At 38.0% G+C, this 27680-nt stretch overlaps 1 protein-coding gene across 1 annotated transcript in view; it reads left to right on the forward strand.

Moving 5' to 3' along the window:
- The window catches only part of dnah5 (dynein, axonemal, heavy chain 5), a 153610-nt gene that overhangs the window by 7665 nt on the left and 118265 nt on the right, over positions 1-27680 (forward strand). Inside the window, exons 2-27 of the mRNA XM_065246255.2 lie at positions 3601-3735; positions 5901-5985; positions 6421-6560; positions 7384-7602; positions 9067-9204; positions 9340-9516; positions 11961-12074; positions 12315-12422; positions 12508-12630; positions 13797-14012; positions 15941-16048; positions 16138-16223; positions 16339-16660; positions 17020-17226; positions 17520-17691; positions 17811-17956; positions 18758-18926; positions 19162-19407; positions 19685-19878; positions 21927-22020; positions 22514-22656; positions 24195-24396; positions 25531-25766; positions 25854-26072; positions 26316-26378; positions 26602-26840. Of these exons, the coding sequence (XP_065102327.2) occupies positions 3601-3735; positions 5901-5985; positions 6421-6560; positions 7384-7602; positions 9067-9204; positions 9340-9516; positions 11961-12074; positions 12315-12422; positions 12508-12630; positions 13797-14012; positions 15941-16048; positions 16138-16223; positions 16339-16660; positions 17020-17226; positions 17520-17691; positions 17811-17956; positions 18758-18926; positions 19162-19407; positions 19685-19878; positions 21927-22020; positions 22514-22656; positions 24195-24396; positions 25531-25766; positions 25854-26072; positions 26316-26378; positions 26602-26840 (4301 nt within the window). The remainder of the gene's footprint in view (positions 1-3600; positions 3736-5900; positions 5986-6420; positions 6561-7383; positions 7603-9066; positions 9205-9339; positions 9517-11960; positions 12075-12314; positions 12423-12507; positions 12631-13796; positions 14013-15940; positions 16049-16137; positions 16224-16338; positions 16661-17019; positions 17227-17519; positions 17692-17810; positions 17957-18757; positions 18927-19161; positions 19408-19684; positions 19879-21926; positions 22021-22513; positions 22657-24194; positions 24397-25530; positions 25767-25853; positions 26073-26315; positions 26379-26601; positions 26841-27680) is intronic.

Consider the following 27680-nt stretch of genomic DNA (forward strand, 5'->3'; position numbering starts at 1 on the left):
ATGCGTGACCCTAAGATGGGCTGTAAATCTTGATTCTCTGTTATGACTTAGTAGATGCATTGTTTTTGGTAGTGATAAACTGTGAATGATGTTTTGTTTGAAATAAACAATCATTTAGCATGTAAGCAGTCCTAAAGCAGTTATACAATACTCTTGTCAAGAAACTCTGGGCAGAAATGTTTGTGTCCCATAAACTGAAAAGCCTAATAAGTTGACTGAACTCATTTTATTTAGTAACCTCGTTCCTTCAGTTGAGTTTAGTAATGCATCTCCCAAAAACTTGTATATTTACAGGTAAGTACTCTGAAATTGGTGGTCACATAGTTAAATAGTTAAGTTCACCAAACTTGAAGTTTGTACAGTGCACTTAAACAATTAAGTTCACTTGGTTTCCATAAAGACTGAACTTAAATTGTAATTTAGGTTGTATAACAAGGAAAGAATGATGTTGTGTTAATCTATAAATGAACTTAATTCTCCACAGAAACACATAATATTGTGCAAAAAGATCTTTATTAAAGTGGAGAGAAATACAATGAAGTCCATGTAAGTTAACAGTGATCACCTGAACGGTGACTTTACAAATTTGCAACAAAACAGCATCAATACAGTGCAAAAAATGACTTTCTTTGTATTTTTGTCTTGTTTTCAGTAAAAATATCAAACAATTCTTTAATTAAGATGTATTCTCTTGATGAGCAAAATTACCTAGGAAAATAAGTCTAGTTTTGAGACAAAAAATATAAACTATAAATTAGTGCTTACAAGCAAAAAAATCTGCCAATGGAATAAGATTTTTTTTCTAGAAATAAGTTTACTTTTTTATAAACACTTAATTCACGAAAATCTTTCTTATTTCATTGGCAGATTTTTTTTTTTTTTTTTTTGCTTGTTTTAAGAGGAAATTCACTTAAATTTTCTATTTTTTGTCTAAAAACTAAACTTATTTTTAGGTCATTTTGCTCATCAAGAAAATACATCTTAATTAAAAATTTTTTTATATATATTTTACTGAAAACAAGACAAAAATACTAAGTAAGAAAGTCATTTTTTTTTTTTTTTTTGCAGTGTAATACTACAAAGAGTGTAAAAGTGTTTTTTTTTAAACATTTTTAAATTAAGATGCTTTTTCTTGATGAGCAAAACAACCCAAGAAAATAAGTCTAGTTTCTAGACCAAAAATATCAAATTTAAGTGATTTTGTGCATAAAACAAGCAAAAAAATCTGCCAATGGGGTAAGCAAAAAATATTGAAAATTTTTCTTAAACACTAAATTCAAGAAAAAATTGCTTACCCCATTGGCAGATTTTTTTGCTTGTTTTATCCACAAAATCACTTGAATTTGATATTTTTGGTCCAAAGACTTATTTTATTGGGTCGTTTTGCTCATAAAGAAAAAGCATCTTAATTTAAGAATTTTTTGATATTTTTACTGAAAACAAGACAAAAATACTAAGAATTTTTTCTTGAAAATCATTTTTGTATTGCACAGTTTACAGTAACATTAAATAACATCATATTTGTCCCAAATTATTAATGATAAACATAGGCTGCTAACACATATTTTGCATCTTGAAGTAGATTGTCTGACTTAGCTTGCGCTATTTAATGTGCACATCCGGTGTGCGATACCTGCAAGTTGTCCTACACGTGAGGTTGTCCCATCTGTTGTTATTCTTTGAACAAGCATAAATACTCAAAATCCCTTTTGACTTCTGTACTGATAATTTTATGATTTTTGAAACTTAAATTTCGAAGTTTAGGGTTTTTGTACATTTATAAGTTAAATTAATTAAGTGAAACTAATTAAGATTTTAAGTAATGTTTAACCACCACTACATTAGGGTTTTTAGTGTAAAATGAAATCGTAGTAAAGTTCTTCTAAAACACTGTAACCATAATACAAAAGTGTACCTTTAGCATCTGCATCCAGCCCACAAAATGTTGCTCAGTTTATTGGCTCATTTTTTGTTTTTTTTACAGTGTTACCTAGCACCCCGGCTAAGCAACTTTTAGTGTCTTTATCTGCTTTGAGGGGCCCAGTCTGCTCTGCCCATTTAGGGCTTTTGTTCAATCGTGTTTCTTTTATTCTGCACGGGGCCCTAAAACGTCTCAGCTTTTACAGTCATGAGAAAAACAGAGATTCGACAGAGACACCGCGAAGGTCAGATGGACGAATAATTGGGACGGTCCCGTCTGGAGGACAAGATTGTCCTCTTGATAATTTTTTTTTGTAATTATTCTGCACTTGGACGATGTAACCATTGGGTTATCCACTTGGATGAGGATACAAATGTAAAAAGTTTTTGATTCTGGATGTGCTAGTGTCTATATGTGAGATCTTATGGATGATATGGGTGAACAGAAGTCTAGGAGATCTAAAGCAGAACTGCATTCGTCAATCATCTCCAACAGTCAGATTACTGCTTTTAAAGTATGTATGACTCCATGTTTTCATGATGCCTACATTGTTTGCAGTTCTAATTTGCAGGCTGTTTGGTATTTTTTCGGTTACAATATTAAAATAGCAAACTGTTTATTAATGCAAAGAAACATGTTTTTGGGTCATTTTTGTGGGTTTTAGGTTAAAAGTCTATGGAAGAAATTTGTATAAAATCTTCCCATAAGAAGAAATCTCACAATTGAAATTCCCTGAGAATAAACTGATGACCAAATGGAGCCTCATTATTTTCAGATCTCTATCTTAAGAACCCCAGTAATGTGCCCCAGTAAACCCCAGTTTATTATATATTATAAAAATAAATATGTATTGGCATTAAAACTATGTATATAACTATGATATACATAATAACTATGTTCATTTCTGCCAGGGAATCATGTAAATGTGACATATTGTAATGTTATTAAAATATGATCACATTCAGTAGTTTTATTAGGCATCATTACAAAAATAGTAAGTAGGCTACTTTTGAAGTAGTCAATATGGCAACCTACTTTAGCTGTCCTATGAAAGTTACTAGGGGCTTTAAGCAACAGCGGGGAATGGAACGGCTACGACGACCGGAAGTATGCTGTCAGACCGCCGTAGCCAAGAACGTAAAAATCACTAAGCAGCAGTAAACAGGACAGCGCAACGCGGTATCAATTCATTTATTAAGATACAAAAATATGTCATTTAAAAAAGCAAGATAAGGATTGCTTTTGGCATTACATGACAATATTTTGTCAGAAGAAGAGTTTTTACTATTGTATGATGTAAATAAGTCTAAAAACCTAGATTTAAGCAATACTGAAAATGTTGAATACTTACAAATCTTTAAAATTAGCTAAAATTGAAAACATTTGAACACATATTATATAAAAGACTTGTGGTACAATCATAAACTGATGCAATTACAATGTCATATGCCATAAAACATAACATTTATTTACATAATCTCTCAGGTTGTAACGACTACGGCAAATCAGCTGTTCTCCCGTAGTAGACCGTTACAGTAGAACGTCGCAAAGTAGCAGTTAAATTCGCACATGCGCAATACAACGCCAGAATGCCGTTGCCGTTCCACCAGAGGCTGTTGCTTAAAGTCCCTACTAACATAACTGTAAAGCTGACCCATGTACTGTACTGTGTCACACAGCAAAAGCTGAAGGAAGAGCGAGAGGCTAAGAGAGCACAGCTGGACGCCAGACATGACTATGTCCTCAGCATCGTGTCCTCTTGTGTTGGCCTGGAGAAAAGTGAAGTGGAAGATGCCATCCTGGAGGGAACACAGGTTAATAGCTCTAGATAGACACTACAATATCTTAATTAAATTTTAAAGGATCTTCTGCACATGTTCATGGCATTAAGTCTATAACTAACATTCATTAGTGTTAAAGAAAAACTCCCGATAATTTACCCCCATGTCAACCAAGATGTTTTTGTCTTTCTTTGCTCAGTCGAGAAGAAATGATTATTTTTTCCTTAAAAATTGTGGAGATGCGGGGATGGCGCGTCACGTTATCTGTTTTTCACAGCAAAATGCTGTATATACAGTAACATCATAGTTACTATGTATGTTGTTGTGATTCATATTTATACAGAATAAAATATTTTTATTTTCTGAGCAACCGGGATGGTGCCCCCGGGGAAGTTGGTGCCCTACGCAAACTGCATAATCTGTGTGTGGCGGTACTGCATAAGGGTCTTATCTAGCGAAACGATGGTCATTTTTGCCCAAAAAATAGGTTCTGAAAAACAACAACTCGTCTTGCACTACCATGTGACGCACCAGCGCGAACTTAAGGCTGGTTCAGACGGTACGAATTTAAAATCGTCGGCCGATTTTCCAACCCTGAGAGACCCCACACACGGCGATAAAACATCACGGGTCTAACAGTTTTGGTCGTACAGTTAGTGGTGCGCCACCACATGGCAAAATCAACACATGACACACGAACCGATTTGACTCCCGAGCAGTCCCAGGTCAGACGGGAAATCTCGCAAAATCTCTCGAGATCAAACGTGATTTCAGAGTAAAAAATCATGGCGGACGAAGAGGATGCAGTGGCGATAGTTTGCAGTTTGTTTTTAACCGACAAAAACGTTCTCAAAAGAAAAGGCGATGGTCAAAGAAGTGGAGACAAGACAACGGGAGCATGGACTATACTTGCTACATCATGATATGGATGTGAGTTGTTGTGACCCGTGATTTTGTTTACATGACACCGGTACATCCTCGCTTCCTCGTCACCTCGCTTTCTGATTGGCTACACGTCACAGTCCACAGGCTGCATGCTCGTTTGTCCTCGGGAGACACCACACACCAGAAGAAATCGGGCCAAAAAAATCCAACATGTTGGATATCCCCGATTTGAGATCGGAGCGGTCCCGAGGTGCTTCCGAGTAGACGAGAGCAGTCTAAACACACCACACGCGGCAAGACTATCTGATCAGTTTATTTTACGATTATCGGAGCATCCTTAATATTGTCGGAAGGGGTGAATCGGGGCTAAAATCGGCCTAATTATCCTGCCGTGTGAACCAGCCATTAAATATTACATTATCACGCCGAAAGGTAATGTGTTACATATGTAAACTCACACTTGCGGACCACTTTAAACAATAAACTGACACACAGACATTAATTAATATCATTCCACATCGAGGGGCAACCTTACGATCTCTCTGATGAAGCCAATATGGAAGCGATTTAAACTGTAATTCATCGACTGGCCGCTAGAGGCTGGCTCCAAAAGGGAGTCAATTCCTATAAACCTCCATGTTAAAATGGCCAACTTTACAGTAGAAAATAATATTTTTACAGCTTGGTACAAAATTGTTTTTGGTCTATATAGCTAATGTTGCCCTTCATGGGGGTGAGGGGGGTGATTTTTTTGTAACTCATCCATTTAAATAATATTAAGCCTTAAAGTTCTGCATAATTAAGGGCGTGGCCACTTGAGTGGCGGTTGAACAGCCACTGCTGTCACTAGAGTCGAGCTAGGCGGGTTTGGTTCAGCAACCAGTCATCTCAGCTCCACCCATGTCCCGCCTCTTTACCCATTTTCAGATATCCGTGAGTGATGCACGGCCAAGATGGCGACGGACGCTTTAAGCTTCAAAAACGATTTTCAGAAACCGACGGGTGATGTCACGGACACTACGTCCATCTTTTTTTACAGTCGTTTCACATACAACAACACCGGAATGGTCCTCTTTCTACAAAATTGTAAACACTGGAGCGGTAGTTTCTCACGTAATACGTAAGGTCACGCTGGCATGTCACACGGCTAGTACAAGATGAGAAGTAGTGGTTTTCCTCAAAAATGATTTTTTTCTTCTTGACTGAACAAAGAAAGACAAACATCTTGGATGACATGGGGGTGAGTAAATTATCAGATTTTTTTTATTAAAGTATTAAATATTCCTTTAATATGTGAGTGTTATCTCTTTCAGATTGAGAGGATGGAGCAGTTCTTTGCTGCCGATGGCCTTCCTCACCTCATCATGTATTATCAGGAAACAGAACCTATGGAAGCAGGTTTGTAAAATCTGTGTGGATCTCACTGCGTAAATCATTTCTGGCTTATATTTTACCCCTAAATTAAAGAAAACAATAATATTGTGTTTGCAATTCTCTTATTTCTTTCTTAGAGTATCATTACATTTATTCTGTTCGGATACATTTTTACAAAAAATAAAATGTATAAATTAAAGCAATACACGAAATGTTAATTAAATAATACATATTTTACATCAAAATAAGAGGAAAGATCTTTCACCTCAAAAAAACATTTTTAATTACATTGATGCATTTATTTGTAGACCGACCCCATGATCTTTTGCACTGCTAATGCAATGCTCCACCAAGTAAACTTTATTTACACTGATGGTATTTATAACTTCTATAATTTATTTATTTTACTTTCATCCAGATTTGATTTGTTTAACCTTGATTTCTTTCTTTATTTGCTAGGTGCAGCCTCATCAGTGAATCGCAGTAAGAAACCCAAAGTGTTCGTGACGGAGGGCACAGACGTGGCCCTGACTGGCATTTGTGTGTTTTTCACCCGGTCAAACACCTCCAAACCAATCACATCAGAGAACATCCACAGGGTAACCAGACACGAGAGACAATGTGTGAAAATGTGCCCCTTAAAAGAAGTCTCACATCTGTTGATGGTGCCAATTATAACATCACATCTATTCTTTATGTGCATATTTCTTGCATGTAATGTATAATAAGTAATATTTCACTAAATGTCATTACGAATGAATTGTGCCAGCAGATAGCACCTTCATTTTGTGAGCACCATCTGGGGTACAAAAAAAAATGCAAATCAGGTAGAAAACACAAACACCTTATTTAAATACAATTTCGGTTAATGTCTGCTTTATGTGAACGGTAATAACATTGCGGTAAGGTTATGAGAATACGCCTCAATCTATAATAAGCTTCAATTACATGGAGACAACGACTCAAATGACTTCTTTTAAAGCTCAAATAACACACACTGCTTATCTCATGTTCATCTATATAGTAGTATTGCTTCCTTTATATATCTAAACAGTCTTTAGTTTTATAATAGTTTTATTAAAGACAGATCAGCTGTACCAATTCTTTCCGAATAAACCCGACCCCCTGGAGGCCTGATGAAGTGCATAGACACAGAAATACTCCACAAAACGTCCATCTGCTTTTTTGACACTTTGCTTATGTTAAGCATTAGGAATGCAACTCTTAAACTTTGTTAATAAGTCAGAATGCATGAAGTAGCTTAGTTTTCACCACCGCCCCGCCTTAAATACATTAGAGAAGGGGCCTCCAACATGGTTTGTTTTATCCATTGTGGGAGCCCTTGCCCACAAAAAGGTCAGAGACCCCTGCATAAGAGAGTCCAAATACATGTCATGACGTCCTCTCTTATTCCTCTCATAGGATGTGAATTTTAACATGCTGGACACTACCGGTGTCAGTCTGCTGAAGAGCGTGGAGCAGCTGTTGTCAGAGATCTTCATCCCCACTCTGAAGAAGATGAGCCACGGATGGGGAGAGCTGGCCAGCCCGCAGGCTCAGGCTGTCAAACAAGACTTCATTAGCTCTCTGGACAGCTTTGTGTCTGTGTTAGCCGGGGCACAGGAGAGCCTGCAGGAAAAGGTCTCAGACATAGCGAAAACTTAAACACAAAGAGTGCGCACACACTCATTCACCCTATTCTGGTGTTATATCGATCCACGATTTCTCCAGAATGAATTGGATTGTGGACTTGGTCAGGCAGATGAAATATTGGAAATTTAAAGCCATTTTTCTTGCGTGTTTTTTTGGCCACCCCTTTTTGGGATTTATATTGAGTTGATGAGGTGAGGGGTGGGAGGTGGGCCATTGGATAGTTCACCCAAAAATGAAAATCCTGTCAACATTTACTCACCGTCATGTTGTTCTAAACCTGTATGAGTTTCTTTATTCTGTTGAACACAAAATAAGATATAAATGATGGTAAGCACACAGTTAATGGTACAATGATTGACTTCCATAGTATTTGTTTTCCTACTGTGGAAGTAGAGAGTAAGCATGGAGCAGAATCTTCATTTTTGGGTGAACAATTTAACTCATTTAAATTTTTAACTTTTAATTAGCTTTACACTGCAAAAAAAAAGATTTTCAAGAAAAAAAATTCTTAGTATTTTTGTCTTGTTTTCAGAAAAAAATATAAAAATTCTTAAATTAAGATAATAAGTCTAGTTTTTAGACCAAAAATATCATATTTAAGTTATTTTGTGCATAAAACAAGCCACAAAAATCTGCCAATGGGGTAAGCAAAAAAATCTTAAACACTAAATTCAAGAAAAATTTGCTTACCCCATTGGCAGATATTTTTGCTTGTTTTATGCACAAAATCACTTAAATTTGATATTTTTGGTCTAAAAACTAGACTTATTTTCTTGGGTCGTTTTGCTCATCAAGAAAAAGCATCTTAATTTAAGAATTTTTAGATATTTTTATGGAAAAAAGACAAAAATACTAAGAATTATTTTCCTTGAAAATCCTTTTTTTGCAGTGCAGCAAAAATGCAAGCTTCACAAACTGTTTAAAGGGGACTTTTTTAAGATGTCATATTTACATGTACATATGTGAAGTTCTAACTCAAAATACTATATAGATGATTTATTAAAGCATGTTAAAATTGGCACTTTGTAAGTGTGAGAGTTTTGGGTGTATCCTTTAAAATGCAAATGAGCTGATCTCTGCACGAAATGGCAATGTGTGGTTGGATAGTGCAGATTAAGGGGCTGTATTATCCCTTTCTGACATCACAAGGGGAGTCAAATTTCAATTACCTGTTTTTCACATGCTTGCAGATAATGGTTTACCAAAACTAAGTTACTGAGTTGATCTTTTTCACATTTTCTAGGTTGATAGAAGCACTGGGGACCCAAGTATAGCACTTAAACATGGAAAAAGTCAGATTTTCATGATATGTCCCATTTAAAGTGCCCTATGTTGTATTTTCTGTGTTTAATTATGGAAAGACTTTATCTTGTATTAGACCAGAAACGTTCCTTAATAACTGAAAAAGCGTTGTGTTGTAATCACTGTCAAAATATCTCATTAATATTTCAGGTGAACCTCAAACAGTGCGACATTTTCGACTTGAAGACATTGAAAAGCCCTTCAGATTACACAGCTGTGGCCAATAGCACAGAGGCTCTGGAGAAGATTGAAACCTGCATGAAAACCTGGATTAAACAGATCGAACAGGTATTACATTTTTTTATATACTGTATATTATGTAATGATTAATAGCATAAGATTTTGCTGGGTTTTAAAAGTGCATATTTATGATGTCCTGTATGATGCATTCCCAATTTAACCATGATGGTTTGTGCCTTGAAGGTCCTGGCAGAGAGCGATCAGTTGAGAAAAGAGGCAGATGATCTGGGTCCTCGTGCAGAACTGGACCACTGGAAGAAACGCATGTCACGTTTTAACTACCTGCTCGACCAGCTGAAGAGTTCTGATGTCAAAGCTGTGTTAGGTGTTCTTATAGTAGCCAAGTCCAAACTCATTAAGGTTGGTGGTCTTTTGTGTTCTCGGTTTATAACTGTAACATTTACACTTTTTCTCAGTCGCTTTGGAGCATTTCTCAGATCAGAAAATAATTTTTCGAAACACTTTGTTCAACCTTGACATCATCACCAAGTCAGTTGTGAACAAAATAAAAGCAAATTCTCATTGTTTTGGAAAAATTGCAAATGCTTGGTACAATCATGCAAATGATTATGTACAATTGTCTGCTGTTTGCTACATTTTCAATTGCATGTCATTTTCATCAAGATACATTATACTGGTTTAGTTGAAGAGTCTTACACCTACACCTCAGGAATGTCATGCAAAATTGTTACAGAAAATTTGACATTTCTTACAGTGTACAGTGAACCTTTCTAATTTTGTATGTTCTATTTGTACTGTAAAATATGTTTTTGTTTCCAAAATCACAATTTGTGTAATGTGTTTACTGACACATAATTGTGTACTCTTAGTATATTGACAACATGGCTTGTTCATGAACAATGACACACAGACTTGCCATTTTGATAGCATTTACATGTTCACTGACGTAAAAATTTACTTTTGAGAGATGAGCTAAGGATTTTGAGCAGGACAGCAATGATGCAGCCCCTCCCCGGCTGACCTGGCCGCATGGAGCACATGCACGCGCCCACACACACACATAAAAGTGAAACGTCTCCGCATTGGATAAGAACACACTATCTTATAAATATTAATGAGACACTGACGGTTATGAGGTACTACAGTAATTTGCCACGTCACAGCCCGTAATATTTACACGATTAACTAGTTTTCTCCTAATGTTAAAATTAACAGATACTAACATTGTCTTCTATGATGTGCAACACAACTAACTCAAAGATTGTGTCATTTTCACCGTTACGGTACATTCACGCGGGGTGCGTAAGCGTTAAAGGGATAGTTTGGCCAAAAATGATATTAAACCCATGATTTACTCACCCCGAAGCCGTCTGAGATGCATATGTCCATAATTTTTCAGACAAACACATTTATTTTTTTAGAAAATGTTTTAGATCTTTCCGTTACTCAAATGTGAAGTTACGGGGTCCACGTCCTTCAAGTCCAAAAAATGTGCATCCATCCTTTACAAATTAAATCCAAACGGCTCCACGAAGATGAACAAAGGTCTTCTGAGGGTAATCTGCACCGTTTTGTTGTAGAAATATCCACATTTAAAACTTTATGAACGAAAATAACTCGCTTCCAGAAATGCCGCCATCTTAGTCGCGTCCGCAGTCAAGATGAGAGCTTTATGCAGCGTACGGAGGTTTCTCTGCTGCTGCTCTGTGCCCCCGCCCTCTGTATTTGTCATACGTCACTAAGAAAAGTGCGTACACTACGCTAATACTCTCTCCTGAATACAGAGGAGTCTAAGATGGCGGCGCTACCGGAAGGTAGTTATTTACATTTATAAAGTTTTAAATATGGATATTTCTACAACAACAACGTGCGGATTACCCTAAGAAGGCCTTTGTTTATCATCCTGGAGCTGTTTGGATTTCTTTGGGGAAGGATATATGCAAATTTTTTGGACTTGAAGGACGGTGACACCGTAACTTTACTGTTTAGCAGCTGAAAGATATAAGACATTTTCTAAAATAACTGAAAATGTGTTTGTCTGAACAATGATGGCCATATGCATCTCGGATGGCTATTGCCGAACTGAATTGTGGATCCGTCGGTGCCAGGTCACTGCCGCTGCTCGCGGCAGAAGTTTAACATTTCTCCACTTTTCAAGCGGCAAGGCGTGCGTCAGCCAATCAGAACGACTTATGCAAATAACCTTTGTGTTCAGTAGATCAAATAAATGTATACAGGTTTGTAACAATATGAGGGGGAGTAAATGATGTCAAATGTTTTATTTTTGGGTGAACTATCCCTTAAAAAGTGTGAAACGATGGGAGTTGTTGTCTTCAACTTTAATGTCGATAAGAACAGTGAATGATGTATAAAAATAAAATTGTATAATTTTTGCTTTGTACGATGTGATACGCTGATCAATCTGCGCAGTGCAACATGAAGTAAACACATCTATGGTTTCTATATCAGCAAAAGGTAAAACTGATGATAACCTGAACATAAGACCACTGACAAGCCACCCTATAAAAAGGTTTTTTTTAAACTGCAAAATCTCTGCATTTAAACATTGTTGAAAACAAATTTTGGATAATGCAAGTACACATGGGAAAAAATATACAACACTAGTAGTATTTAGATATTTTAATACAAAAATCTTACATTTAACTGGGATTTTTTTCCAAAATGCACATGAAATAAAATGTGTGCTTTAGAGTTTTATAATTAAATTGACATGTTATTAAATTAATTTGGCTTCTTTTTCTCGCATAGTTGCAAAGATTTTTTCATTTATATCCCAGCCTGTTTACTTTGTAAGTTACAAACCATAATTTATTTCCCTGCAGGTTTGGCGAGAACTAGACATCAGGATCACTGATGCAGCAAATGAAGCCAAAGACAATGTGAAATATCTGTACACGCTCGAGAAGTTCTGTGACCCGCTGTACAACAGCAACCCTGTAAGACTTCATCTACTACTCCTCCCAAGCCTTATACTCTAGTAACTGAATGTGTTACATATTCTGGTTAATAAGTATACCCAGATCACATTATTTCCTGAAATCTTAATGCGTTTGTGTAGATACTACAAATACATTGAGATAAAAGTCATTGTATTAACCACATATCTTATTACAGTGTTATAACTGGTTCACAAAGAGTTTATTACACCCTTGACTATTACCCCTGCTATTTTATAGGTGTCTATGGTAGAAGCCATTCCCGGCCTCATAAATGCCATCCGTATGATTCATAGCATCTCTCGTTATTACAACACCTCGGAGAAAATCACATCTCTGTTTGTCAAGGTAAGAGCAAGCTGACAGGCCGAGTTAACAGAATAGCTTTTATCGCCTTAATATTTTAGATTTGAAATATCATCTTTATCCTTAGGTTACAAATCAGATGATCACCGCCTGCAAGGCCTACATCACAAATAACGGCTCGGCAACCGTATGGGATCAACCGCAGGATGTGGTTTCTGAGAAACTCAAAGCTGCTATTCGCTTGAATCAGGTACTGTGTGACATTTTGTTAGAGGATGTGCTCATATGGTCAAGGACAAGATACCTTACCTAAACATTTTTACCAGGAAAGGACAAAGCTGTGGGACAATGGCCTTTCATTAAAGAGTAAAGGATGAGTTTAAAAGCTTTATGCTGTAAATTAATGAAAGGTTGTAGGAACAATTCATTACTTATCACTAAGATGCTCCCAGATGAATACCTCCCCCCAAAAAACTGATATTCTTTAAAGGATTTGTCCATTTTCTTAAAAAAAAAATGCAAATAATTTACTCACCACCATGTCATCCAAAATGTTGATGTCTTTCTTTGTTCAGTCGAGAAGAAATTATGTTTTTTAAGGAAAACATTCCAGGACTTTTCTCATTTGAATGGACTTTGATGGACCCCAACACTTAACACTTAACTCAACACTTAACAGTTTTTTAAATGGAGTTTCAATGGACTCTAAACGATCCCAAACGAGGCATAAGGGTCTTATCTAGCGAAACAATTGTCATTTTTGACAAGAAAAATAAAAAATATGCACTTTTAAACCACAACTTCTCATCTATCTCCGGTCCTCTGCCGCGCCAGCGCGACCTCACGCAATTGCATAATGACGTAGAAAGGTCACATGTTGCATATATAAAACGCACATTTGCGGACCATTTTAAACAATAAACTGACACAAAGACATTAATTAGTATCATTCCACATACAACAACGTCGGAGCGGTCCTCTTTCTCCACACTTGTAAACACTGGGGCGGAGTTTCGCATACATCATCTGTAACCTATTGACGTGATGACATATTACTTGAAAGTGCATATTTTTTCTTGCCAAAAATGACAATCGTTTCGCTAGATAAGACCCTTATGCCTCGTTTGGGATCGTTGGGAGTCCATTGAAACTCCGTTAAAAAAAACTGTTAAGTGTTGAGTTAAGTATTAAATGTTGGGCTCTATTAAAGTCCATTAAAATTAGAAAAATCCAATGTTTTCCTCAAAAAACAAAATTTCTTCTCGACTGACCAAAGAAAGACATCAACATTTAGGATGACATGGTGGTGAGTAAATTATCTGGATTTTTTTTAAAGAACATTGACTAATCCTTTAAGTTATGTTGCATAAAAGTGTCTGCCATATAAAAAAGTCTTTGTTCTCAATGTTTTTTTAGGAATATCAGAAATATTTCCAGAAAACGAAGCAGAAGTTGAAGGAGAATCCGTCCGAGCGTCAGTTCGACTTTAGTGAGATGTACATCTTTGGCAAGTTTGACACGTTTCAGCGCCGGCTGAACAAAATCCTGGACATGTTCAGTACCATTACAACCTACAATGCCCTGCAGGACTCCAAAATAGAGGGACTGGAAACCATGGCAACCAGATTTCAGGTATCATGACGTGGTAATCACAGTGGCCTGTTTATAGATGTACACAGAAGGCAATAGAAAATAAACAGATGACTACAATCTCCATAAGTTATGTGTAAATGCCCTTCGCAGAAGTTGTTTGCGTATACAGTTTAAAATTGTGATGTACAGCTAATAGTGACAAGACCAGATTCAAAGTAAACTCGATTTCCTGACTGCAATAAGCAATTTTAACTTGAACTAAGTGATGTTTGTTCTCTCTGCTGCCCCTTGTGGACAGACTGCAGACATGCAGGCGAAATGGGAGGTAATTTGTGTGAGCAAATAACAAGTGCATGTCTCAAGTGTTAACCAGCATGATCATATTTTTTTGTGTATATGCTGAAACTGACCTTTCATGCTGATCTGGCATCAGTTTTGTTGTTATTTAACCAAGGCCTTAATTCAGCTTAACAATTTTTGGTTCCCAGAATGTTCTGGGAATGTTTCTTAATAGATCTAAAAGTCTATAAAGAATGGTACTATATTGCTATTATTTGTTTATTAAGAAATAAGCCAACTGGAACCAAATATTAACGTGGCAATGTTTGCCCGGCTGCTGCTGAATCTGCATGAAAGAGCAAATGTCAGCTGTAGCTTTAACCTCAAACTTACACAAGATTAACTCTGTGTCCATTTGCATTCATCTCATCTCTTAACTGTAGTAACATGTTTATTTATTCACTTTCAATTTTTGTGTCCATGGAAACACGCCATATGCAAACTTGTTACTAGGCTCATTAGAATGCTTGATTCTGATTGGCCAGTCACGACATTTGCAGGTTTGTTATTCCCAGATAACAACCGCTCAAAACTAATAAAGCATGCTAACCCCGTATGCTGCAAAACATTACACAAAAATTGTATATAAATATGTCTTTTAATAACATACATGACATTATATTTACAAACGATAATACCAAATAGCGTGTTTGTGACATTTGAACATCTTGTCTTATCTCGGGTTTTCTTCGCAGAAGACCTGTATTCATTAAAAATGAGCAAATAAACATTTTTAAATCAATATTTAACTCCCCGCCAGCCCCCCCTTTTTTTTAAGTTGCGTGCCAGCATTTTTTGTGAAGTCCCACAAAATGCCTACCAGGAAAATTTTCATACAAATATATCAAATAAAAGAACAGACCAGATCTTCTTTCAAACAAACAAACAAACAAACAAAGCGGGAAAAAAACGTTTCATCCTATCTTTATTTAGTCTCTTTTTATAACCTCTTAAATATGGGTATGTTTCTTCAAAAAGAAAAATATTTGAGCAAAAAGCTGAAATAATTGCATTTTTGTAAAGGAATATTGTTAAAGATCACATTCATAAATATGAGCAAAACATACAGAGTTTAAAATTAATTAAATTAGTTTTTGCTTCAGTTTTTAATAAATTGGGGAAGAGCGCCATCTTGTGTATAATAGATGCGGAATTACATATTAATGTAAAAACTTGTCAGGAAAGCGTCATTGGCAGGGAATTTTTTTCTCTTAATTGACGAGATAACTCGTCAATGGCGGGGAAAGAGTTAATGTTTCCTAACCTTACTTATGAGGTAAATAGCTGTGCAACAAGCAGGATAATGTACAGGTAGATGGTTGTTAATGTGAAATAAGCCCGTTCAGTGTTATATAAGACCCTCCACTTTACAATTCGTCCTGATCACACTGTCAAGACTTATTTCTGCAGTAACATCCGACTGCCTGTCCATTATTCCTTACTTAATCTAAAAAATATTGAAATGTACTATAATGTACTGTACCTTAGTGAAATAGAGAACAGAGCATTTTTAAATGCCTCCTTTTTTGCTGCATGGAAGACAGACGGTCATACAGGTTTGGAATAAAACATTACTCTGTATAATTTGTTATTAAAAGTTATAATCCTGTAGTCTTGTGTATTTCCAGACCATTGTGTTAACCATGAAAAGAAAGGAATACAGTTTTTTGGATCAAAGAAGGACAGACTTTGATCAAGACTATGAAGCATTTTGTAAACAAACTAGTGAACTACATGTAAGTATATAGTTTACTCTAAAATGTATTCTTGTCGCTTGATATTATTACTATGGAAGTGTTGTTAAAATGTTTAATATTTTTTCTAGAACCAACTGAAAACATTCATGGACAACACCTTTGACAAAATCCAAAATACTGAGAGGGCCCTAAATGTGCTCAAGAAATTTGAAAGGTAACCTAATAATTCATTTTTTTATTTAATTCACTTTTTACTAAGTTTGTAAACCAAACAAACAAGAACGAAAGTATGAAGAACGAAAGTATGTTGTTTTCTTCACATCGTCCAGACTCAGAATCCCTGACCTGGGCATCAGTGAGAAGTACCAGAAGATTCTGCTGAACTACGGTAGAGACATCGAGATGGTCTCTCGTATGTACACCAAAGAGAAAGCGGACCCTCCCATCGGCCGAGACCTTCCTCCGATTGCTGGGAAGATCCTGTGGGCTCGTCAGCTGTACCGCCGCATCCAGGAACCAATGGATCTTTTCCAGCAGCAGCCAGGACTGCTCAGTACCCCGGACGCCAAACCCATTATTCGGAATTACAATCGGTTAGCCAAAGCGTTGCTGGAGTTTGAGGTGCTGTATCATCAGAGCTGGATGTCACAGGTCAGTGCATCTATTTAGTTTTAAATAAGATAATCCTAAAATGAACACTTCAATAGGTATTGGTGCCTACTTATTTAAAAGTAAAAGTGTGAAATTAAATGGATGGTTCATCCAAAAATAAAAAATCTGTTTTACTCATTTACTAAATATCTTCATTAACTATGTATGTGTTTTCCTACTATGGAAGTCAATGGTTACAATCAGCTGTGTGCTTACCATCATCTATCAAAATATCTTATTTTGTGTTCATCAGAAAAAATAAATGAATACAGGTTAAGAACAACATGAGAATGTTTATTTTTGGGTGAACTATCCCTTAAAGTTTGGGTTTATAAAAGCATTTATGTCTTTGTCTATAGGTTGATGTGGTTAAAGTGGGTCTCCAGGCCTCTCTGCTGGTCAAGAGTTCCCATACCGGGCAGCTGTATGTGAACTTTGACCCTCAGATCTTGACCCAGATCCGTGAGACAGACTGCATGACTAGGATGGGACTGGAGATCCCACCCTTTGCGGTCATCCTTCAGCAGAAAAAGGATGTTTTCAAAAAGAACTACAATAACCTTCAGGTATTGCTCATATTAATCGGACAGGCCAAATTTTTTATCATTTAAGTTTAGTTATTGTTTTCGATTTTTGACATGAACTTACTCAATATCTAGGACAAACTGGGTCACATATCTTTATGTGATGATGTGAGAAATCCATATTTGTGTGCCATCATTTGGCAGATAAGTTTTTCCAAAGCAACATATAAAAATATATGTTATCAGTATATTATTTTATCAGTTCTTTGTTCTTCGGGAATCAAGCCTACCATCTGACATTTCAGTTCACAAGTGTCCCCTTGTTTTTTACGCAGTTGATGGTGACCGAGAACTCCAAAGTGAGATCTAAAATCCAGCCGGTCTTTGAACAACTCCTCCTGCCACACGTGGCAAAAGTTGATGAGGCCATCCTGCCCGGTCTGACCACCCTTAACTGGACCTCTCTGAATATTGAGAAATACCTCAATCGAATCTCTGCTGCACTTGGTAAGACTTAGCACATTTCACAGCTTGGCTTTTATCATTACCGTATGAGATGTCTGAAGTTCAAGTTTTATTCTAAAATATTTCGTATTGGCATATTTCTTTTTTCTCATGGTTCACAGAGGAGCTTGACCTTCTGCTGCACAGAGTAAATGATCTGGTAGAGTTCAGGATTGATGCAGTGCTGCAGGAAATGAGCACAGCAATCCTGTGTGTGTTACCTGAGGATGAGCCACGCACCTGTGAGGAGTTTGTCCACACCACCAAGGTTTGTACACATCTTAAACATTGTACGGCTGTCGCTGAAATTCACGGGTGGGATACAGCATAACAATATTTCCAGTTATTTTATTCCCAGATTTTTCAAAGTCGTGTTACTGCTGCATGCATACACGTGTTAAGCTTACATCCATGCTAAAATATTTTATTTAAGGGGGCGTGTACACCAAAGCGTTTAAACGCCGCTGAAAATGCAGGCACACTGCGAACTTTGGTCACATTTTTACAGCTAAGTGTTTTGGATGCTGGTTGGTTGTTTTGGTATAAAGTGAGTCAATCCTCATAAACCTCCATGTTAAAATGCCCAACATTACAGCATAAAATAATATGTTTACAGCCTCGTACAATATTTTTGTAACTGTGAGAGGTGTGAACTTTTTTCTAACTCATTCATTTAAATTATATTAAGCCTTAAAGTTTTTCATAATTAAGGGCGCGGCCACTTGAGTGACAGGTGAACTGCCACTGCTATCACTAGAATCGAGCTAGGCGGGTGTGGTTCTAGCAACCAGTCACCTCAGCTTCACCCACGTCCCGCCACTTTACACATTTTTGGTTATCCGCGAGTGATGCGCTGTGACGTGTGGCCAAGGTGGTGACGGCAGGCACCGCCTACTTTAAGCTTCAAAAATGATCTTCAGAAACCTATGGGTGACGTCACGAACACTACGTCCATCTTCTTTTACAGTCTATGGTCCTAAAGGAACTTTGGGGACCAGTGACTAGACCTCTAAATATATTCACAGTGAAGGAATCACTCTGATCCACTCTTAAATGTTTTCTTATTTAGGACCTTTGCATTAAGGGAGCCCAAATGCTGCATACCAAAAGCTCATTGGTAGAGGAAGCAGCCAATGAGCTGATAAACATGTTACTGGAGTTGGAGCAGAAGGATGAGGAGGAGAGAAATCGTGAGGAGAGCAGGACAGAGAGCAAAATGGAAAAGATGGACAGTGACGGTGAGACCTGTTGTTTCAGAAATTAAATGTGTTTCAACTATAAAATTGCATTTTTTATAAATAGATTATACTTTATTAACATTATATATAAGCATGCACTTAATTTAATTAATTAAATACACAATTCCAGATGCAGGGCAAAACACATGCACAGAAATACACTACATATACAAAATATGTGTACCTGCTATTGACTAATATTGTCTTTCATTTCTGTTTTCTGTATCTTAAGGAGAGGAGGAAATTAAATCTGAGGGCCGTCTCCTGTCTCGCAGCACCACGGCCCCGAGCATCGGGCCCTCATCTCCACTGATGAGAAAGAGAAAGAAGAGATACCTGATGGAGGTGATGGAGGGAGAGGCGCAGGAACTGCTCTCTCATTTTAACCATCGAAATGTGGATGCATTACTGCGCCTCACACGTAACACGTTGGAAACTCTTCGAAAGCGCCTTCACACCTCAACACTGACGCACTTCCTGGGTTTGTGATGTCATTTTCTGATTTTACCATTGTACTTACATTTACCTTAAAGTATTGTGTAAATACCACGGTGTTTATATTTCATTACCATGTTATATATCAACATACAGTGTGTGCCATCTTATTTTGTTATTAACGGAACCATATTTTTTGATGATCCCTTTGCTTGTCAGTTACTTGCAAAAAGATTGTAGGTTTGATTCCCAGGGAACACAAACATACTGAAATGTATACCTATAATGCAAATATAATTTTGCTTCATTTGTCTTCCCAACAGAGACAGACTCGACCAGTCGGCAGAAGGGAAGTGGGCCGCAACCCATCTTTAGGGCAGGGGTGTGTCTGGCTATTCCCAACATCATCATGGTTCCAGGTCTGGATGAGGTTCAGCAGGCTTTGAACAGAGCTGTGGACTTTGTGGTCAGCGTCAGTAAAGGAGTCGGCCAGTGGAGCAAGGAGAGAATTTCCAAGGTTAACTTTTGTTTATTTTAACATAAAGAAATGAAATGATTCATTAATAATATGCATGTCTGTTAAAGCTTTTATTAGATCAGAATATTAAAAAGAAAATTTTCGCCTGATGTCACCAAGCCCAAAAAGAGTTGGAGGGTTTTATTTTGACTTTTTGTAGCTTATACAGGTCCCCTCAAAAGTTTTTGAACAGGCTGTCCCAAACGATCTCAAACGAGGAATAAGGGTTTAATCTATCACAACGATTGACATTTTTGGAAAGAGGAATAAAAAATAAGCGCTTTTCAAACCACAACTTCTCATCTTGCACTAGCCATGTGATGCACCAGCGCGACCTTATGTATTGTGTAAGTACATCGAAATGCAATGCACATTTTCACGACTCATCACCCGCTCCAAATCTTGGCACCACATCACTCCAGTTTTAAAACAACTGCACTGGCTTCCCATTTCCCACCGGATCAAATACAAAATTTTGGTTCTTACTTACAAAGCCATCCACCACCTGGCCCCATCATACCTCACTGATCTCCTCTCCCCCTATCAAACCTCATGGCCCATAAGATCCACCTCAGCCGGTCTCCTCTCCATCCCCAAGTCTAAGCTCTGCAGTTTTGGGGACAGAGCTTTCTCGAGGGCAGCCCCAAGGCCCTGGAACTCCCTTCCCCTTGTGATCCGCACCTCTGAGTCCCTTACCATCTTCCAGTCTCGCCTCAAGACCCATCTCTTCGCCTCTGCCTATCCATAGCCTCCCCCCCTTTGTTTTTTTTCTCCTCCTATCAGCCTTGTAAAGCGACTTTGAGTTCGAGAAATTGCAATTTGTTATTATTATTATATTACATTTGCATCGATGTATGCAAACCTACCGCCACAGTGTTTACAAGTGTGGAGACGAGACCATTCCAACGTTGTTGTATGAGAAATTGTGTCACACGGCTAGCGGCGCGTCACACGGCTAGTGCAAGATGAGACGTTGTGGTTTAAAAACTCCTTTTTTATTGCCGAACATGACTACCGTTTCACTATATTGGACCCTTATGCCTCGGTTGGGATCATTTTAAGCCCTTTGTAGCTGCAATGAAACTGCAATTTTAAACTGCATTAAAACTGTAAACTGTTGGAGTCCTATAAAGTCTATTAAATTGAGAAAAATCCTAGAATGTTTTCCTCAAAAAACTGAATTTCTTCTCCACTAAACAAAGAAAGACAAAATTATGTAAATTATGCAGATTTTTTTTAAGAATGGGGAATATTCCTTTAAATAGTGTACTGTTTGAAGGGACAGCCATTTGTAGTGGTGTCTGAAATTATAGTGGACATTATTGAGTGCACCTATTCAATCCCATAAAGCACTGAAATAATGAGTGTACATCTGATGTAGGCTACAGTTAAAGGCGGGGTGCATGATCTCTGAGAGCCAATGTTGACATTTGAAATCCCCTAAACAAACACACCCCTACCCCAATAGAATCTTGACCTTATGATGGTAGACCCACCCCACACATATGCAACCTAGGCAACGATGTCGTTTAGTAGACATGCCCCCACTGCTGATTGGCTACAAGTGTGTTTTGGTAGTCAGCCCAACTCTCTTTTCCAAAGCGTTTTTCAGATATCGCGCACTCCACCTTTAACGGCTAGCTGCTACCCCTTCACTGTATGAACTCTCGCGTCTCGACACAAGATGGCACCGCATGATGTCCGAATTTCCTCACTCGTTTTTATACGCTCAATTCATGAGGACTACATTAGCAATCTAATGTAGGGAATGCGGAATGAAGGTATAGCCACAGCCACTGACATTAAAAAAACAATGCACCATTTTGATTTTCATTAACTTGTGTTGTACTATGCGTAAAAAAAGTTAAGTGTTCCATTTAGGATGATACATCCACTAAAAAAACGACTATGGCTATGAAGTATGCAAAGTACAAATATCAAATTAAAGATGCCATTTGCTTTTACTTTTTTGTTATTTAACGCACTGTCATTTGTGCTTGAGTGTAATGTATGCAAAATATCTGACTTGAGTATTTTTGCTATTACAGAAGAAAATGAGTGAGCGACGCATGGCCGCTCTGAAACAAAACAGCCAGGAGAGCGAATCAGAAGATGGTGAATCGACCCATCGCAGCTTCGCTGGTATGAATCTTCCCCAACCTCTTTAATTACACAGCTCAGCAAATGTACTTGAGAAACGAACTGGTCCAGGGTCAGTGTAAAATGTGCCTAATATAAAGGTTGAAATGAAAGGATGGATAACCTGATCTTCAATAAATCATACTGGGGAACAAAGATAGTGAATTTGGTTTGTAATGTGCACAGATATTCCTAGTGTCACGGTAACAGAATCTTATTCAAATCATTCTCTCTCTCTCTCTCTCTCTCTCTCTCTCTCTCTCTCTCTCTCTCTCTCACACACACACACACACACACACGCACACACACACACAATTGTGAAAATTAAACAATTAAAACTCGTAATAATACAGTGCCACAACTTCTTTTAGGTATCTCAGGGTTCTACGTAGAGTCACAATATCATTGCTCACTGATTCTTTGAAATGAATCTCACTCTCACAATTCGCATTGACAAATGCCCATTGATTATTCAATAAGTGTTTTGTTTCTCCAGAAGGCAGTACCTCAGATATCTCAGCATCTGCACACCAGGTCATACCCATCCAGGTGAAGAATTACTACAAGAGCATCTCGGAGAACAAAGAGATAATCAAACTGGTGTCTGTACTCAGTACATCCATCAACTCTACCAAGAAGGTCTGAAATTGCCTAAAAGAGATAAATCTCAATTTGTGTTTGTTTTAACAATCTGATGAATGATCCGAATTGCAAACGGGGATTTTATTTGTGAAACCTATTTGAACACGTGATGTCTGAAATCTTTATTTCTGAAATTCCGTTTGGTGATTCTAGCGTCACAAAACACACTTTAGACTTTTTAATTTAATATTGAACATGGAACAGTGCATAAGGAAATGTCTTTTATATCAAAACAAAATCTTATTGTTTCATTTTCGAAAATATTATTGTCCTTTAAGAGCGTTACGGTTGGTGGAGGAGGATAAAGACGAGGACAATGATATAAACAAAGATATAACTTTTAATGAATATATATGTCTCCTGAGAAAAAAAATATGTGTATTGTATGAATTTCTTTGAAGCTGGTCGTAAAGCAAGTTCTGGTTTGGTTGAGATGTTAATACGCATTTCACTTAGTACTCATCTCTTAACAGCCTGGAGCCAGGGGTGCTCTGTTGAATGTTCTGAAGAACATAATGCAACATCTGATCTGATCCAACTGCGCTTCAACCAGACACTACAGATCCCCCCTTTGTACGTCGGTTTTCAGGTATAACTTTGACTGGCGACGGTCAGGCGACGGTCAGTTGGATCATGATGGAGGGGTTGCAGATGGTGCGTAACTGTCCTCGGCTTGATGCATACAGGCATAGGATGTTGTCAGTGCTGTAAGGCGTTTTGTCAGCTTGGGTACCTTGCTTCCTTGTTATCCTGCTTGAGAGCCAAGGGTTAGCAGCTGTACACCTGTTCGCTGGTTGTTGCTTCACATCAGCTAGGCTGTGTCCTATCTCTGTACAGATGCACAACACAGTGTCAGCAGATTTCTTGGATGGGACAGCAGGCATATTGAGTATGAACGGTACCCCGAGCAGGTGACTGTAGGACAGTGTCATGGAAGAGAAAGGACTCAAAAGTATCCAGAAAGACTGTGATGACAAGAGGCCTTGTTCTGCTTCTAAGTGTTAAAAGCAGTTTGTCACATTACAAACCAGATGCCTGTCGTCAATTTTTCCTTATTGTGTAGTTTGTTTAGTGTGTTGTGATTCGATAGCAGCTTAGTTTAGCAGAGCCATTAGAGCCAAAGCTGGTGACTGACGTATTCCTGTGGGCGGAGTTTAGTCCAAAAAACCGTTTTACTGACGTCATTAAAGCAGGAAATAGAGGGCTGTAGTCCAAACCGGCCATTCGTTGTAGGCTTTGAAAGAGGAATTCTATTAAAGAAAATATATCGCCTGGCAGTGAACTTTGAGCTTTATCATTTTACAGGTATTATTTATGCTATTATAGCAACATTACACACTAACTAGGGTTTAAAAAATGGGATCAGAAAGAACGTGACCTTTAATTTCTATCATTTCATCTTGATTCAGTCAATATTAAAAATATCAAGACAAATTAGTTTTCATAAATTGGGTCACATGTCAGCTTTGATACTTGTTACTACTCTGACAATATAATGTATATGAGAACTAACATATATGCAACACATTTTACAGGAAGTAATGAACTCGCTAAATCGCTTCAGTATTTATCACCACATCTGGAAGAAAGATCGAGAGGAGACCATCATGATGTTTACCCAGGGGAATACTCTGCTGTCTGAGTTTGAGTCTCAGATCCTGTACTACAGAGATCTGGAGCGAGAAATCAATGCAGAGCCTGAGTTTATCTCAGTGGGAGCTCTGGCTTTATATACAGGTAGACACTGACCCTGAATCAGGAAAAACTGTGACTGTATTAATGACACCCAACTGGAAAAGTTTGTTTATTTCCAGTGACACGTTATTATGATCTCATTGATTCAGCAAACCATCAATCAATCCATCCATCATTAGTAGTCCAAATTACCCCAATAGCGCTTCACATAGCTGACGTAATGATGCAGATAATCACGACAGCCAATAGCGCTTCACATAGCTGACTGATGCAGACGGTCACGACAGCCAATAGCGCTTCACATAGCTGACGTAATGATGCAGACGGTCACGACAGCCAATAGCGCTTCACATAGCTGACGTAATGATGCAGACGGTCATGACAGCCATTAGCGCTTCACATAGCTGACGTAATGATGCAATCGTTCACGACAGCCAATAGTGCTTCACATAGCTGACGTAATGATGCAATCGTTCACGACAGCCAATAGTGCTTCACATAGCTGACGTAACGATGCAATCGAGCGCGACAGCCAATAGCGCTTCACATAGCTGACGTAATGATGCAGACGATCACGACAGCCAATAGAGCTTCACATAGCTGACGTAATGATGCAAGTTTTCGACTAGGCGCTAACTTAGTAAATGCTTCTGTGTAAGAAATTGGGGGAACAGACAAATGACTTAAAGGTGTTGTGTAGCCGCCACAGGACAAACATGTTGTTGTCTGAGACAACGTAGGGATGAAATGTGCTCTGTGAACAGTTTGTTCGTTTAAGGGGAACCCTTTTTATCTTTGTAGATAAAAACTTCTCATTCTAAGGTAATAAAAACAATTCAGTTCATTATGTAAGGTCTTTATACACCACTAATAATATAGTTATGAATATTATATTGCATTCCTTCTGAAAGTTAAACAATACACCTTTAAACAATCGTGTGGGTTTAGGATAGGTTGGTATAACAACTAGTAAGTTGTTTTCTTTCACAAACATATATCTTAACCCACTGGAGTAATTTGAATTACTTTAATGATGGATGGATGCTTTTTGAAAATTACGAATTTTCATATGTATTTCATATATTATTACATTTAAATATGAATGATTAAATAAAAGTCTTCATAACTGTGATAGTTTGGCCCTTATTCTTTGTGTGTTGGTGATCTCACCCACAGCCGATCTGAAGATGGCCCTTACTGCTGAGACCAAAAGTTGGATAGTGGATTTTGGTCACCATTGTAACAGGAAGTATCGCACTGAGATGGAGCAGATCTTCAATTTTGTGGATGAGGCAAGCAAGAAACTCAACAGGCAGATTAATGACCTGGATGATATCCGCATCACCATGGCGACTCTCAAAGAAATCAGAGAGCAACAGATCTCCATAGAGTTTCAAGTTGGTCCAACTGAGGTAAAACCAAACAATCATGTCAGCTATACCATCTTAATTTTACAGTAAAAGCAGGGTTGTTTCAAGCCACGGTTCATTTGTCTGCAGGAATCGTACAGTATGCTCCATAAATATGGGCTGTCGGTGGCCAAAGAGGAAGCTGAAAAAGTGGACAACCTTCGGTACACCTGGGAGAAACTGCTGGCCCGTAGCACAGAGGTGCAGAATGAGCTTGTAGCCCTGCAGCCAAACTTCAGAGGGGAACTCATCAAAAATGTTCAGACCTTTGTAGAGGACTGCCAGCACTTTTACCAGGACTATGAAAGGGTGAGTCCCGTGCACACATTATTCGCTTTTCTCGCTTTGAGAAGGTCCCTAAGGGAATTATGGTTTTGAGCCAAAACACAGTTGTTTTTCGGCACTTCTGGGGGATTTCTGTACCATACGATGCCAGAAATGAAAGCACAAAATATTAAAGTGCTTCTCTTAAACTGATTTGACCCCATCTTACATGTGTTTGTCATTCATAAAAAACATTGTGTTGTGATTTTGAACATATTAAATCTTCAGGATGGTCCCATGGTGGTGGGATTAGCTCCTCAGGATGCCAGCGACAGGCTTATTATGTTCCAGGTACAGTATCCTATTATTTACCATTTCTGGTTTATGTATTTATTCAACGTAGCAATTATTACAAATCCCCATAAAAGTACCATCATTTGACCAAAAACAAAATATGATGAGCCATCAACAATCAAACTGAGCATGCTCAGCAGGCTGTAACCGTTAAATAATTCATAATATCAGCATTGAAATGTGAACTACAGGTTTGTTACAATGATCTGTTTTTTCCCAGAATCGCTTTGACAACCTTTTCCGCAAATACGTCACGTACACAGGAGGGGAGGAGCTCTTTGGCCTGCCCGTTACCCAGCATCCTCAGCTGCTGGAGATCAGAAAGCAGTTGACACTCCTCCAAAAACTCTACGGCCTCTACAACAACGTCATCGACACGGTCAACGGCTACTATGACATCTCATGGGCCGACATCCACATCGAGAGAATCAACAACGAACTCCTCGATTTTCAGGCGAGGTGAGAAGGTTCCAGATGTCAGATTAAAATTCTGTCCTTTCTGAATTGGTCAAAAATTGTCCCGCTGGCTATCATGTAATAAGTTATATTGAACGGCATGAATGCACCGGAGGATTTCAATTTGGCTGGCCTGGTCTGAGTGTTCACAGAAGTGTTTTTTCAAAATGGATTAATTCTTGATGCCTGTCAAAAACTGAAATGAAAGTTAGCCACTTCAGAGCAGGTAGGGTGACACAAAAGTCACTTGGGAAAAAGAAGGAATGAAAGATTTAGGGCCCTATCTTGCACCCAGCGCAATTGACTTTGTCAGTGACGCATGTATCATTCGTATTTTGCGCCGGCGCACAGCGGGGTTTTTCCCTCCACAGATGCACGTCAGCAAACTAGGGAATGAACTTGCGCTCCCTGGGCGGTTCAGCGCAAAAAGGAGGCGTGTTGCGGCGCAAACCATCTCTTATGCTATTTTGCCGTTTCAAAAAACAATTGCGCTACTAACCAAAAAAAACTAGTCTAAAGTCAGTGGCGCGTTGCGCGTGGTTCATTATGCTATTTTAAGGGCGCATGCTTGACCATAATGTATAGCGTGCACAACGCGCATACACTTTGCTTATCTAATCTACACAGATGCAACAGTTATTTTTGCAAATCATAAATTGTTACACTTAAAAATATTAATACACGAGATAAGGGGAATCATAGTGGTGAGCATTGTGGTGATAGTTTTTATTTATTCTCATGCAAATAACGATTAAAATATTTTCATAACTTTGTTGTGTGGCTGTATTACGTTTATTTTATGTAAATAATAGTTAAAATGTTTTCATAAGAAACCTTAATGTA

Source organism: Paramisgurnus dabryanus, chromosome 13, assembly GCF_030506205.2.
Source record: "Paramisgurnus dabryanus chromosome 13, PD_genome_1.1, whole genome shotgun sequence".
In the NCBI taxonomy this organism is placed as follows: Eukaryota; Metazoa; Chordata; class Actinopteri; order Cypriniformes; family Cobitidae; genus Paramisgurnus; species Paramisgurnus dabryanus.